The 15,154-nt window shown below is 47.7% G+C and overlaps 1 protein-coding gene across 2 annotated transcripts; it reads left to right on the top strand.

Annotated features, from left to right (window-relative positions):
• The first annotated feature begins 2,096 nt into the window (after nt 1-2,096).
• On the top strand, nt 2,097-10,547 carry pigo (phosphatidylinositol glycan anchor biosynthesis, class O). Of its 2 annotated transcripts, none has more exons than XM_080847206.1 (11): nt 2,097-2,232; nt 2,816-3,297; nt 4,102-4,245; nt 4,660-4,783; nt 4,949-5,108; nt 5,794-5,976; nt 6,139-7,711; nt 7,952-8,152; nt 8,321-8,505; nt 8,692-8,762; nt 9,153-10,547. In XM_080847206.1, the coding sequence occupies exons 2-11, from the start codon at nt 2,817-2,819 to the stop codon at nt 9,280-9,282; spliced, it is 3,252 nt and encodes a 1,083-aa protein (XP_080703332.1). In that variant the 5' UTR covers nt 2,097-2,232; nt 2,816; the 3' UTR covers nt 9,283-10,547. The 2 variants fall into 2 exon arrangements, with proteins under 2 accessions (XP_080703332.1, XP_080703331.1); XM_080847205.1 differs by having other exon boundaries at nt 7,949-8,152.
• Nucleotides 10,548-15,154: the final 4,607 nt, after the last annotated feature.

The following is a 15,154-nucleotide window of genomic DNA, read 5'->3' as shown; positions in this document are numbered from 1 at the left end:
AGTCTGGTCTAGGCTATTTCACACCCCCGAGTATAGTTTGGCCTAGGACAGTTTATCCCCTGGGGTATACTCTGGCCTGGAGGGGGAATAGTATGGCCTAGGACAGTTTATCCTCAGGGTATACTCTTGCCTGGGCCAAAGTATACCCAGGTTTAATCTGGGCGGGGGTTAATTTGGCCTGTTACACCGGGAGTGGGAAGCACCAGCAAGTATTTTCTGAAAAAATACCCCCCAAAAAACTAAAAAGTCTAAACGAGCTGGGAGAGTAGATTGGTACGCAAACCTGTCATTCACCTGATTTCTGAGGACAGTAATCCACCTACATAGACAGGAACCAAAGTCTGTGTCACTTTCTCCTTAGATCTGGGGGTGTAAACTTGAGGGTTATTCTGTCTGCTTTGAGATTCTTCTCGCCTGAAGTAAAAAACAGAGAAGTTCTAGAAATTCAATAAACTTTATAAATGCCCTAATTTTTTACCTGCAATATTGACATGGGCCATTGAACAATCTGTGTAGTTTATTATACAATATTTCAATTTTCATGTTGAAGTAAGACCATTTATATTGAAAATGCTTGATCACTTCCAGTCACATACTGCTGTTTGTGCTCTTGTGCGATGTGTAGCAAGGGGTCCCCCTGCAGGGCGAGTAGCTGTGCCATCATAGACTCCAGCAGGATGGTGTTTCTCTCCTCCTGGGCTTTCAGCTCCTGCAGCGTCCTCTCCACTTCTGAGACAGTCTTCCTCTGAGCGGCCATCTCATGCAGCTTAAAATCCATCTCTATATACGAGACAGACACAGTTACAACAAAATCTCTCACTTTTGTTTAGATATCTGAGACCTGCGACAGTAACTAACTCTAAAACAGATTTTGCCCTGATCTGGATTGGACAGCCCACCTCTGTTTTGTTTCTCCAGCTGTTTGGTGGCGTTGGACAGGTAAGCTAATTGCTTGTCATGACGGCTGCAATGAGGGTTGATCCCATCCATTTTCAGAGATTTAGCCTTAGAGCCTGCCTTTCAATAGATAGAGACCCACATTAGACAGCACTTTAACTCAAAGCGAAAGTAACTAAATATTTCAGAAAGTGCAAATCCTTACTGGTTCACTCTTGGGTTTAAACTCATTGAGAGCTTGTGTTTTCCTCAGGTGATCTGTTTCTGCTTCTAGACGCTTTCTGTGCTCCAAAACACGCCTCATGCGCCCATTCAACCTTTCTGCCTGATAATCATGTAATATTAATATATAACAATAATAATACATAATTATTCATTCATTTATTTATTTTAAACAAATAGCCAAGTGGCTATTCTGCGTATTCTATTTGGAAAATGAAATATTCGGACTAAATGAGTTTCATTCATGTCTTACCACATATTTCGGTGTTTCAGACTCTCTCACAGGCGTGACACCTCCAATACAAAACTTTTCCTTATGTTTTTCAAGCAAAAGCAAAGACTTGAAAGACATGTCGCATCTTGGACAGGTGGATACGTTCATATCTCCGCACTATCTTCATTGGCAAAGTCAACAAACTATCTAGTCGGCGGTGTAAACACACTTCTGCTTCTTTTTGTTCCCAGACAATGTTTGTTGGCCTTCTGTATTGATTGAATGAACCAGTGGTGCTCCTGACAACCGAGCGCTACAACAAAGCAGTAGCCTAAATAGACACACGAATAGCAACGAAGAAGGCGACACGCACGAAGGCCTGTGTGTGTGTGTGGCTATATCTCTATAGGCTATGTGGAAAACCAACAATTACAAAAGTAAAATTAATGAGTTCCCCAAAATGTGGCTCTCATTCTAAGAAAAGCCTACACAGCCTTGTGTATATATCTTTTTCAATTTCAACATTTTACAGTCAATACCAACAATAGGGAAGTAAACTAGGCTATGTGTTACTTGAAAACTGCTCGTTGACAAATCACTCAATGCTTTGCCAGTTTCTCCATAAGACTCATTTGAACCTTTATTTTGATATGTATGTCAAACTAGTAACCCGGAAATGATTCTGTAATGTTGCTAGGTTTGTGGATTTGACCGATATGTGTTTCCGTTGTAAGGTGTCTGAATGCTGAATGAGCCCGTTGCCCACATGAGGGTGCATTTGGAGGGTAGTGAGATACCGCTCACCTGAGGCACCTGTCTCCGCCTGGTGTGGATGTCGTGTGTACATACACACTAACGCCTGGTCGCAAATGAGAGAGGACGAAGCGTGCAACAGCAAGGTCAGTTGCAACGAGGACGGAAATGTGAAGACACCCAGCTAACTAAAATCGATCATCGTCTAGCTAACGTTACTTCTTTTCAGAATCCTTTCTCGTTTTCTTTATAATGATATCCTCCGACAGGTTTTTGCGTTGTTGCTGAAAATGAGGGAGTTTGTGTTTTAGCAGTGAGACCTCTGTGGCTCTTCCCCCCTGTTTTTAGGAACCAACTAAGTTAATTGAATGACCAGTAGCTAGGTCAATAAAATATCAGTTAGCTAATACCACATATGCCTTGACTTTATAGAAACATACCGAAACGTTTGTAGAAAGGACCTGAAGTGCTATGCATGTCATATTTGCAGAGTGGTGCATCTTTTTCTTTACTTTCTATAGGGTGATTGCTTGTTATTTCATTGAGATGACATTGATTTACAAGCTTGCTAGCTCTGTGTTTTCAGTAACACATTTCAGTTGAGCTTGCAACACAAGATCAGAGTATTTCAAGGCAATATTTAAAGTGGTTTGGGGCTGTTAGCGTAGACGGGATAGCAGCAGGTGTTTTGGAACGGTCTTTGAGTTCTCTTTTCACCCTCCCAATCAGAATGAAGAGACTGCCAGTGTTGGCCCTCTTGTTGTGGGTCTGTGCCCTGTTCTATGTGGGAATCTTCCTCTTCGTGGGGGGGTTCCTGCTGGTCCGACTGGAGGTGAACCGGACAAGCACCTGTGAGGACGTCCTGCTGCAGCCCGCCGGGTCGCAGGCGGACTTCTGCCGGGGTCAGCCTCGCTACCGTAAGGCAGTGGTACTCATCATCGACGCCCTGAGGGCGGATTTTGCGCGGTACAACCCCTCGAACTTGGCCCCCCGTCCCTTCGAGAACAAGCTGCCTGTGCTGGAGGAGCTCATGTCGTCCCGGCCGACCCATACCAGGCTCTTCACGTTCCAGGCAGACCCCCCCACCACCACCATGCAGCGCATCAAGGGCTTCACCACTGGGTCACTCCCCACCTTCATCGATGTAGGCAACAACTTCGCCTCCAGCGCCATCCTGGAAGACAATATCATCCACCAGCTGGGCCAGGCAGGTGAGTGGCAGCAAGTCTTAGCAGAGCAGGCCTCTCAGGTGCTGTGAAAAAGAAAGCTGCATGTTGGCTGGCGCTCTTGTGGTGCGCTTTAGGTAGATGACGCATTCCCTGAAAAGTGTGGACATGGTTATGGTTGAGAAATTACCTGTAATATGTGATGCCAGTGGAAGGCTGTACACACACCCGCAAAATGTGGCATGAGATACCAGGAGGATAGGATGCTGGGAGAGGGGAAGGGATGCCAAACCTGTTGGGCTGTTTGAATACTGTGGATTGTACACAGAGAGATGGCATGAGTTAATGACAGCAGATGGAGGCCTGTCTCACAGGTTTGGGCAAGAGAAAGGCTCTACATAGTTCTCTATGTTGGATGGTTTGCTTGCTGTAGTGTATTCCAGGCATATGAGCTATTTCCTTAAGATTGTTTACACTGTGTATGATTTGAGACATTACCTGTCAAATGTGATGCCAGTGGAATTTCTACCACCAGTAGAGATGCCGTCAGCATGGGAATACAGCAGACAGGGTTCAGAGTTTTTAGTGCGACGAGAGAGAGAGAAAGAAAGACACTTATTTGATGATTTAGTTGTGTTTTAGCCAGCTGTTTGCAGATGACACATCCACCAAACGTTGTTTTGTTTGTGGTTGTTTTGCATGTGAATGAGATATCATCTGTTGAATAAACTGAGAGATAATCTTGATAACCCACTGTAAAGGCTAGGCATCACCATCACTAGTTGTAGTAGGTTTTGTTCTCATGCTCTACTCTGATTCATATCTGTTTCCTTTGTTGTCTGATGCTAGGCAAGCGTGTTGTCTTCATGGGGGATGATACATGGGAGAACCTCTTTCCAAAGAAGTTCCACCGTTCTTTGCCCTTCCCCTCCTTCAATGTAAAGGACCTGCACACTGTGGATAACGGGATCCTTCAACACCTCTACCCTACCAGTGAGTTATCACCAGCTATCGGTGTCACTGAGGCTGTAGGAGAAACCTTCCTTTTGTGGTTGAGTTATGCACTCCAATGCCTCCCTGTGATTCTCAGTGAGTTTACCAGCTCTAAATGTAACTGTCAAGCATCGGTGATCTGTATTTATTAATCTTCTTGTTACAGACATGAGAGCAATCCACTTTCAGTGGCAGAATTATGTATTCATGTATCTCTCCGTAGCTTTCTCTCTTACTCTCTCCTGAGAATATGACCGGGATCCTCCATCTGTGGTTGAACTAAGCATTGAGGCTACCTGTGATAGTACCAGTGAGACAGTCTCCCTCCACAGTAAAGGGGATGAGGATTGTTTTTTCTCTCTCTCTCTCTTTCTTTCTCTGTTTCTCTTTATCTCTCTCACACACACTCTACAGTGAAAGGGGATGACTGGGACGTGCTGATAGGTCACTTCCTGGGCGTGGACCACTGTGGGCATCGGTACGGCCCAGACCACCCTGCCATGGCCGACAAACTCACTCAGATAAACAGCGTCATCAGGTGAGCGCCGCGGACATGTGGGACTGTCCAAGGTCAGCCTGGGGTCACAGCCTCAGTTTCACAGACAATCTCATGTCTGTGGTTGTCCGGCTGCTTATTCTCTCTCTCTCTCTCTCTCGCTCTCTCTGTGGGTGTGTTTGTGTGTCTCTGCATGCGTGTGTGCAGGTCAGTGGTTGAACAGCTGCAGAATGATACCCTGCTGGTGGTGATGGGTGACCATGGGATGACGGACACGGGTGACCATGGAGGCGAGAGCCCCAAGGAGACAGAGGCAGCCCTCTTCCTCTACAGCCACTCCCCTCTTTTCCCTGCCCCTGGATCTCAGGTGAGAGGCGTGTGTGTGTGTGTGTGTGTGTGTGTGTGTGTGTGTGTGTGTGTGTGTGTGTGTGTGTGTGTGTGTGTGTGTGTGTGTGTGTGTGTGTGTGTGTGTGTGTGTGTGTGTGTGTGTGTGTGTGTGTGTGTGTGTGTGTGTGTGTGTGTGTGTGTGTGTGTGTGTGAGAGAGACGAATAAGGACTCTACAATATAGTAAAAGTAAAAGTTTTTTGTAACTGGCTAACAATTGTAATTTTATAACTGTGTAACGGTTCTAACTATATAATTGTGATGGCATTGTAGCTCTGTAATGGTTGTAACTGTGTCACTAAGTGTCTGTGTTACTGTGTGATGGCTGTAACTCAGTCAGTAAGTGTCTATAACTGTCTGATGGTGGTAACTCTCATTAAGTATCTGTGTAACTGTCTGATGGCGGTAACTCTGTCACTAAGTGTCTGATGGATGTAACTCTGTCAGTAAGTATCTGTCTGATGGCGGTAACTCTCACTAAGTGTCTGTGTAACTGTCTGATGGCGGTAACTCTCACTTAGTGTCTGTGTTACTGTCTGATGGTGGTAACTCTCATAAAGTATCTGTGTAACTGTCTGATGGTGGTAACTCTCACTTAGTGTCTGTGTAACTGTCTGATGGCGGTAACTCTGTCACTAAGTATCTGGTGGTGTCTGTGTGCCCACAGGTTGAGCCTTCTGTAGTGCCTCAGACAGACCTGGTTCCCACGCTGGCTCTCCTCCTGGGCATTCCCATCCCATACAGTAGTGTTGGGCAGGTTCTGCTGCCCCTGTTCCCCTCTCCAGGCCAGGCAGAGGGGCTAGGAAGAGGCCCTGATCAAGCAGAGGCCCTGTGGATCAACGTGAAGCAGGTGAGCCCAGTGTACTCAGCTTACCCAGTTAATGTCTCTTCTCATACACTCTTCTGCTAAACAAATGAACCAGTAAACTCCATATTACGGACACCGTTGCTTGTTGTGTGTGGTGGTGAGTTTGTCATCAGCTGTTTGTCTGTTTGTTCCATTTCCCTGAAGGTGAACCGCTTCCTGGAGACGTACTCCAGCATGGCCAAAGACATCCCGGCTGATCGCCTGTCTGAGCTGCAGGCTGCTTTCGCCCGCCTGTCGGCTGCGTATCTCGGCGCTGTCCAGCAGGGGGAGCAAGCGTCCCCCGAGCTGCTGAACTCCATGCAGGCCTATCTGAGCTCCGTCCGGGACACCTGCCGAGCCTCTTGGGCCCGCTTCCACCCGCTCAAGATGGCCGCCGGAGTGGCGCTGCTAGGTGCCGCTTGTCTCCTGTGCTACGTGCTGTCGGAGCTGTCCTCGGCCGTTCTGGTGGAAGGGGCCGTGAGGGCACCCCTGGTGGCAGGGGTGTGTGTGGGGGTGTGTGTTGCAGTAGCGCAGCTGGCGACTCATGGCCACGTGGAAGCGCCCTGGTGCCTGGCGGCTGCTGCGGTTTCCTCTGAGATCCTCTTCCTGTGGAGGAACCGCAGACGGTCCCCGAGGTCCTCCTCCTCCCAGAAGGGCCGGCCAGCTCCCCCGCGGCTCCTCAGCGCCGCCCTGGTGGTGCTGCTGCTGCGCTGCGCCTCGCTGCTCTCTGACAGCTACGTGATCGCAGAGGGCCGCGTGGTCACCTTCCTGCTCTTCTCGTTGGGGCTCTACGTGCCCCTGCGCCTCAACTGGGACGGTTTCCTCCTGCCCCCGGCGCCCCCCGACTCCCAGAAGCCCCCGGGAGCCCTCCCCACGCTGCCCCTCCCGGCATGGGCGGTACGGCGTGAGGGGGTGGTGCTGTGTCTGAGCCTGGGTGTGCTGATTGGCTCGCTGTACCTGTCACTGTCAATGCACGCTTGCCGTGAGGAGCAGGGGGCGTGGTGCCAGCCGTCGGCGTTCCTATCCCCACTGGCGCGCGTCCAGGACGGCCGTCTGCGCAACCTGCACTACCTGCTCTCCCTGGTGGCGTTGGCCGGCTGGACGTACCTGCTCTACCGATGGCTGCGTCACTACGGCAACCTGAACTCGCCGGGAGTGGCTGTGCTGGCGGCGCGCTGGCTGTTGCCCACGGTGGCCGTCCTGACGGGGCTGCACTGGGCAGTGAGCGCAACCCCTGAGGACGGCTTCCGCGGCCTGGCTGAGCTCATGCGCCTGGCGCAGTCCATGTTTCCCCGTGCCGCATTCGCAGCCCTCGGCCTAGGGGTGGTGCTGCTGTGGCTGGACCCGCTCACCGTATTTCTGAAGCACCGGGCGTCGGGGGGCCCCCGTGCCGCCTCCCTTCCCCCCCCGAGCTACCGTGCCAGCACGGGCATCAGCCCCCAGGCGGAGCTGCACCACCTCATCCCGCAGCTCTACCAGCGCATCCGCCGCTCGCTGGAGGACGGTCCTGAGGAGGGGCCCGACGAGGACGGCCGGCCCGCCGTGGAGGCATACGGCCTGGGTACAGTCTACTCGGCACCGCTGGTGCTGCTGTGCGGCCTGCTGGGGGTGGGGCTGCTGCTGCTCCACTCTGAGACCATGGCCCCTGCCTTCCTGCTGTTGCTGTTGGAGGCTGCAGCCCTGCTGCACATCCATGCTGCCTGCAGTACTCTCTCCGGCCAGCAGGGGGACTACTCCTGTGAGTACACTCAATCAGTCATATACACACACACACACACACACACACACACACACACAAACACACACACACACACACACACAAACACAAACAGAGGCTAGTTTTACCCAATTCTGCGTATGCTTTAGACTTCCGTCTGAGCCAGTTCTTCAGGTGTCTTTCCCATCTAGCATCTCATTTCCCATGAGGTAATTCAAATATGAATGAATTAAGGCTTACTCCTCCCCCCTCTCCTAGCAGGCTTCAGCGTGCCCTGGGCTCCGGTGGTGATGTGGTCCCTGGCGGCGTCGCAGTTCTTCCATGGCACGGGGCACCTGCCCACCTTCCCGTCTCTGCAGTGGGGCGCAGCCTTTGTGGGGTTCCCCGAGGGTCACACCGGCACCTTGCTGCCCGCCACTCTTGTCACACTCAACACCTTCTCCTCACACATCCTCTTCGCTGGTAAGTTATCACACAGTAAGGGACACTGTGTGTGTGTGTGTGTGTGTGATGGTGTGTTTATTGCAGTAATGTGTCTGTTCCTGAAGTTCTGTGTGGGTGTGCGTGTAATGTTGTGTGTGTGTTTGTGTGTGTGTGTGTGTGTTTTAAATGGTGTGTTTGTTTCTGCAGTGGCGTGTCCGTTGCTGCTCTTCTGGCCGCTGGTGTGTGAGGTGCGCTGTATCAAAAACGGGAGGAGCGTAGGGGAGGAGTCTGAGGAAGGTATCATGGAGATGCGATTGAGAGAGAATCCTCAGCAGTTTAGTGCTGCCCTCCTCCAGCTAGCAGCACGCTACCTCTTTGTCAATGGAGCCCAGGTGTGCTTTCACCCACACACACATTTACACACACACACATACACTTACACTCACTCTCACACACACACACTCACATATGCACACATACACTTACTGTCTGAGATGTCTGTTGTTGCAGGTCTCTGCACCTGTGGCTTGTCACACACACACACTCACAGTCTGAGAGCTCTCTGTTGTTATGTGCAGGTCTTTGCTTCAGTGTGTGCTGCTGCGATACTCCGGAGACATCTGATGGTGTGGCAGGTGTTTGCACCCAAGTAAGTGAGCCAGAGCCATTCCTAGACAGACCAGTGTTCTCGCACACTTTCGCCCCTCACACACTGTCAACACCTTTCCCATAAGCAGTCTGTCACGCTAAAGCACTCAGAAGTGAGGTTGAAACCAGTAGCAGTGTTTTGGGTCTGTAATATATACTTTTTAAGTGGCCAGAACATTCTCTACGGAGTGATGCTAGTCCACCTAGCCCTGTGTGAAGTAGAATCATGACAGAATCTTCACTCTCTAGTCTTTAAAGTCTTCTGTCTTATCTATCCAACTGTCTTATCTACCTTGTGGATTTAAAGTCAACAAATGTATTCCGTAGTGGCGAATTGAGATCCTCTGATCTGTGTGTGTGTGTGTGTGTGTGTGTGTGTGTGTGGTTGTAGGTTGATGTTTGCGGCCAGTGAGTTCATGGTGAGCAGTGTGTTTCTGCTGCTCGGTGTGGCGCTGGTCCTGAGAGTGGATGTGGCTGTAAGGGGCTGGTTCAAGAGACTCCTGTCTGAAGCCTCCAGGTAACAATACACACAATGCACCACCGCCACCACTGCTGCCCTGGGCCTCTGCCTGGGAAAACTCCAAACTCTGAGACTCTGGAGGTAACCATGGGAACGCTCACAAATTCAAACTTCAACTGCCATTCAGGACCAACTAAAGAGGACAGGACTGGAACACGATCAAGTCTGCAGTGTGGATAGCAGAGCTCTCGCTCTGTCTGTCTGTCTCTCACCCCACCTGCACGACTATTGCCATGTTTCATTTTGAAGGAGACCACCAATGAACCGATTCTGCTGTTACTAAACACAACGTTTGTCCTTTTTTAAAGACTCTTTATACTGAAACACAAAAATTATCTAAAAACATTGAGTCCTCCTCTTAAAGCAGAAGGTAACTCATCATTTCTTATTGTTTTTCAAAGAGATTGGTACGAGGATGTATCTTCTCGGCACTACCATTTTTATGCTAGCGGAGGTTGTGCGTGTGAGCGTGTGTGTGTGTTTGTGTGTGTGAATGAATGAATGGATGGGTGGATGGATTTATGAATGAAGGCAGTGGATGAATGAAAGAAAAATCAAAGAGTGAATTGATGGATAGATAAGTGAAAAGCCAATGGGTGGATGGATGGATGGATGGATGAATGAATAAATTCATGGATGAACAATGAATGAATGGAATCTCAGCACAACATGTAAAGCCTATCTATGGTTGTGTGGGTTAAGGGTATGGGGAATAGCTCATAAATGTGCATGGTTAAGGTTATCTGACAGCCTGATGTCTCTTACAATTATCCTGATGGTGTCATCCTTCACAGCAATAATCATCTGATGGCTGATCCCAGGACAGTCACTCCCTGAGATATTTAGTGTTTTTTATTTGATGAATGAAACACAAAGCTTGTCTTAAGCGTCTGTGGTTTGGCCAGTATTACCGTCACCCTGAAGGTTCAGAGGTCACTAGCTTAAACACGTGTCATGCCTTGTGTGACGTGCTGAATGACGTCTCAGTATGCCTCTTCTGACTGTTATTTATTTTTCCGTGGTTTTTAAGTGTAGCTTCTTACAACTCCTCTTGCAGGAGGGTAACGTTCGTTCTTGGCTGCTGCTAGTAACTGCCCCATGCAAGGGGAAACTGGACGGTTTGACCATGATGCAATAGCTGTGTGTTTGGTGTGCACGGAGTGAGATGTTTAGTGGTGTGAAACGCTGGAGGCTGCCTTTGTGTTTGTGTTGTGTTCTTCAGTTTGGGGTGATTGATTTGGCTTCTTTGGTTTTAGAGGGGCGAGGTTAGAGGGGAACTGTCATCTCCTGATCAAAAAATGTGTCTAAATGAATTTTAATGGAATGTGAAACTAATCCTACTAATGATGTGGAATATCCGATTAAATATTTTGTACAACCTTGAAGACTTGTGTGCTTTTGAAACACACACACACACACACACACACACACAGTGCAAGCATGGGACCCATGACACACTCAGTAGCAGTGTTTCGGCCAGTAGAGGGCGCTCTTTGTGCACTTTTCTCCACCCTCTCAATTCACGTGCTGCAGGTGGCTTATCAGTTGGGATTTCCAAAGGCTCAAGGCGACGCTGTTATCTCTTGGCCGTGCATGTGTGCCCATTGGTGGGGCTTTTAGAATGTTCCAGAACAGTAGTTCAATGGGTCTGTGAGTTTACAGGTCCTCTGGTTGCGTGGGAACATTCTCAAGGACTCCTCTATGTCACTGCTATGATGGCTAGTTTAAAATATTACAGTTTCACACCACTGTGTTGCAGTGCTCTGAGTCTGCACATAATCAACGTTCTAGTGAGAAATTGACTGGATACAAATTACCTTCGTCCCGGATCTGCATGAAAGACTTTAAGGAAAGGACTCGTCCCAGATCCAGCCCAGTGTCTTTTTGCTAACCGTGGGAGCAGAGTTTTTTTATTCTTAAAGTTTTGACAGCCTATTGAACGGGGGTAAACATCCATGCCTTGAACACAGTGTAGCCGTCTGCAAGAACAAGCAAATATTAACTTTTCTACGCATTCTCTCTCTTAATAACTAACATGGGTATGTGAAGAGGAAGCCAAACGTTCTTTTTTTAGTGGGTTAAGTGACACTGCCTGCAGAACAGCTTTCGGTAAAACTCCAGTCCTCCTTTACTCTTGGGGTGTGTAGACTGAGAACAGCCAGCCCCACTCACTCCCACCTGAGAGAGTAGCTGACAGGCAAGACCAGGGCCATACTGACCCCAGACTCAACCCTTATCTTCTGCACTGTTTTGGGCTTTGTCCCCCCAGCGTGCTTCTGCACATGCAGGTACAGTAGAAGTAGGCAAAACGCTGCTGGCATGTGGCAAGAGCTCTTCTGGTAAGTGACACTCCCACTTCTGGAACTGCACTCCATATGGGGCTTTCCACCTCCTGGCCTCGAGCCAAACACAGATGACAGCAATTATTTTCTTTTATTCTTCACTGTCATCCACTCGGTCAACTTTGATGTTATTAAAATGCAATTTAATCTGAACACAACAGAAAAACAACCAAAACCAACACAGTGTCACGGTTTGTTTTTCTCTTGCCTGGTTGAACCCACCCATGTGCCAATAACTTAACAATAGTCAGGCATCAGATTAAAAAACACAATGATCGGCCTTTACAAGGAACACCCGAAGTATCAGGATTGGCTGGCCGGTGACCAAGGAAACCGTTTCCTCCTGTAGGCCCTGTGTCCTGTGTTAACCTGCCACATATTTACCTGTGGTTGAGACATAGCCATTCATCAGGGGGAAGCGTGAGAGATCTGCCAATGAGCCGTTGACAAAACGTCACCTTAATTGGCCCTTTTAGAGAGATCCGTCTTGTTAATTACCGATTCGAATGCAAGCCACAGCAGGCCAGTTCCAAGAGAAGAGAAGTTTCACTTTTTTTCATGACCTGATTTGTGGTTAGATAAAAGCCAGGAATGAAGAGCTCAGTGCTTCATTGAGCCCATCTCTAAAACTTCGGTTTGCCCTGCCAGTCTATCTGATTATCTGAGATCTAAGATTTCCCAGCAGAGCATACCTGAATAGCTGGAGTAGGTTATTTTAGTTTTAGAAAAAACTTATTTTAGAAAAGCATCTTGTAGGGTGGTTTCATGCACTTTGCTCAGGAAGAGAAGTGCATAGAGATATGAATAGATAGCATAGGAGTAGTCCTGATACTAAGAAATCAGAAGAATGTCATCTTTCAAGCCAATGATAACAAAAGCACTTGCCTCAGCTGACAGTCCATTTATGGTTTAGTATGGGTAAAACCGGACACCTTCCGGATCAGACAGGCGTTGTTCAGGTCTATTTCACCTTCCCCTTTTCTCTGCCCTACATGATGTGTTCGTTTAAAAAAGCCTTTATTATGAGTGTTATAAGTGTCCATATGTCTATATACCCTTTTGCTACCCACCTTTGGTCTAAATTATCTCCAGAAGTAAACATGAATAATTTGAAAGTGGGTCATCATTTAAGACAGGCTCACCTAATGCTAAAATGTATTCACTTAATCTCCAGCTCAGTGTAACACATATCAGGGATCAGCAGGGATACGCCATGTGATTGGTCCTGCTTTGTGGTGGTCATGGGAGAGAGTCATGCTAATGTTTAACTAAGATTCACTCACAGCCATACTTGGCACAAAGCACTCATCAGTAATCCTCTCGATTGTGAGGTTCCAGACTATAATCCTGGAGTTTAAACGCAGTATTGCAGTGCTAGGATAGCTAGCTACCTTCTAGGTAATACTACTAGAAAACTGAGCACATGTACACTGGTATGACCTAGACTTGTGTAGGTATATGAACAAATCCATAGAGTACAATGGGTTACATTTGGTGCATGTTACAGAGTGTAAGGGCAGCCAAAATAATACCAATGATGGAGAACACCAGGCTGTAAGGTTTAAAGAGTATTTTGTAATGTATATGATGTTAGATATTATTTAATGTAATGGTATGGCACACAAGGAGGTGTATGCATGATTCATGAATTAACAGTTTATTAATTCAATGAATGGTAAGCTTAAATGTTACAAGTACAGTACAGTGAATGTAAGGTAAAACCCAAATAAATAAGAATAACTGTAAATAATAGCAGGCGAATACACAGGCTGGATGCCAATTCGACCAAATATACTAAAATGATCAAATACACCTGAAAGCATGAGATAGAAAATAACATAACCTGAGATGAATAACCAAACCTAAGATAAAGGAGTGAGAGAAATGCTGAAGGAGAGAGAAAAAGACAATGATAGAGTGAAAGAGTAGGGGAAAGGAGGATTCCCTCACTCAAAGACAGAAGAGAAGAAGAAAGAGAGAGGGAGATAGAGATATAGAGAGATAAAGATAATTGCCCAAACACTCTAAAGAGTTTGGTTTTGCACCTCATGACTTTCTATGCTTTTGACACCAGTCAACCTTGATGCCCTAAACTAATATTCTCCCCCGCACCAACCCTGGCCCTGGGAATGCCCAGCCAGAGGTTCCAATGGGCTAGCCACATTATACAGCTATGGCAGGTTCTTCGGATTGCAATGAAACAATGGTCAGACTGCTGCCTACATCAAAATGATCAACTCAAGACCAAAAATGAATATGTGACATTCATAAACATTTGCACATACTTGGATATCCCAAACCTCCTGAGGTTATCTCTGCGACAGTGGAGGTAAGGCTAAAACAATTAACCAGATACTACAGGAATGCAGGATGTGGCAATTAGTCAAACTGTGACCACGCTCTGCCTGATAGCACCCAATGCATGGGGGGAGCTGTGAAAACAAACAGTTCAGGTTGGCCAAACCCCTGGCCAAACACTGTGAATGCCCATTTTTTTTGGGTTTAATCAGAGCGAATTTTGATTTACACAGAGTACAGTTACAAAGCCAATGAAATGAAGTAAAAAAACAACTAAATATATTTGTTGTGTTGTGCTGTGCTGTGTTAAGATGTGTTGTGTTGTGTTGTGTTGTGTTGTGTTGTGCTGTGTTTTGTTGTGCTGTGCTGGTGTTTTGTAACCTGTTGTACTGTGCTATACTTCGCCATACTGTGCATGTGCAGTAATCACACAATCCGATTGTTCATTTGTCTACCCGACTTCACTCTCACCTTACCAGGGAGGTCAGTCCGCAAACAACTAAAACAGCACAACCATGAAGTCTAACCTGAGCTTTCAGTATGGTATTACTTTTTGAGCTGAACAAAAGACAAAAACCTCCCTAATTGGTGGGTTTGGGTGAAAGCTTGTCTTCTGCTTTGATGGATAAATGCAAAACCTGATTGCAGGAGTAACAAGGAGCGGCAGAGTGAGAGCACAGACTCAGCCCAATGCAAGGATCAAAGCAAGCGGCAAGCTTTCAAAGTGCACAACACACTTCATCTTAGACAGCCTGACTGGAGGGGAGAGAGGCCGAGGCCCTGACACAGATACAGGCTGAGGCTCGGGAGCAGACGGTCCGGGTGCTGTCCCACATGCTGCCACGCTACGCTGCTTACAGACTGGAAAAGAGTTCTGCCCAATTTCCCAGCACGGTCTGATGGAGAGACACAGGTGATGTTGATCAGGTGTGTGTGTGACAGCCAAAGGGGGAAGAAAATGCTCACACACACACACACTCACATACATACACACATTCACGCACTCACACACACACACACAAGCTCAAATACACACACATATGCACTTCATTCAGTACACATGAGAGCTGCTGAGATACCTGTGCAGATAAGTGTCCGGGTCCTTTCACAACCTGACAGCAAGGCGGAGCAACACCTACATGTGCGTGGAGAATTTCCCCAGCAGCAACTGATTTACAGGAAAAGGTGCTGGCACCGGGCCCGGGTGAAAGTGAAAGAAAATGAGGAGCATAT

This window comes from Sprattus sprattus (assembly GCF_963457725.1).
Source record: "Sprattus sprattus genome assembly, chromosome: 11".
Taxonomy (NCBI): domain Eukaryota; kingdom Metazoa; phylum Chordata; class Actinopteri; order Clupeiformes; family Clupeidae; genus Sprattus; species Sprattus sprattus.
Note: the sequence above shows the minus strand (reverse complement) of the source record. Positions and strands in the feature narration are given on the sequence as shown.

What these genes read in the sequence shown, in the direction of transcription:
- pigo (XM_080847205.1), top strand. Translation starts at nt 2,817, where the DNA reads ATGAAGAGACTGCCAGTGTTGGCCCTCTTGTTGTGGGTCTGTGCCCTG. An exon ending in CAGATAAACAGCGTCATCAG is followed by an intron (nt 4,784 to 4,948) that starts GTGAGCGCCGCG and finishes GCGTGTGTGCAG; the next exon opens with GTCAGTGGTTGAACAGCTGC. An exon ending in CCAGCAGGGGGACTACTCCT is followed by an intron (nt 7,712 to 7,948) that starts GTGAGTACACTC and finishes CCCCTCTCCTAG; the next exon opens with CAGGCTTCAGCGTGCCCTGG.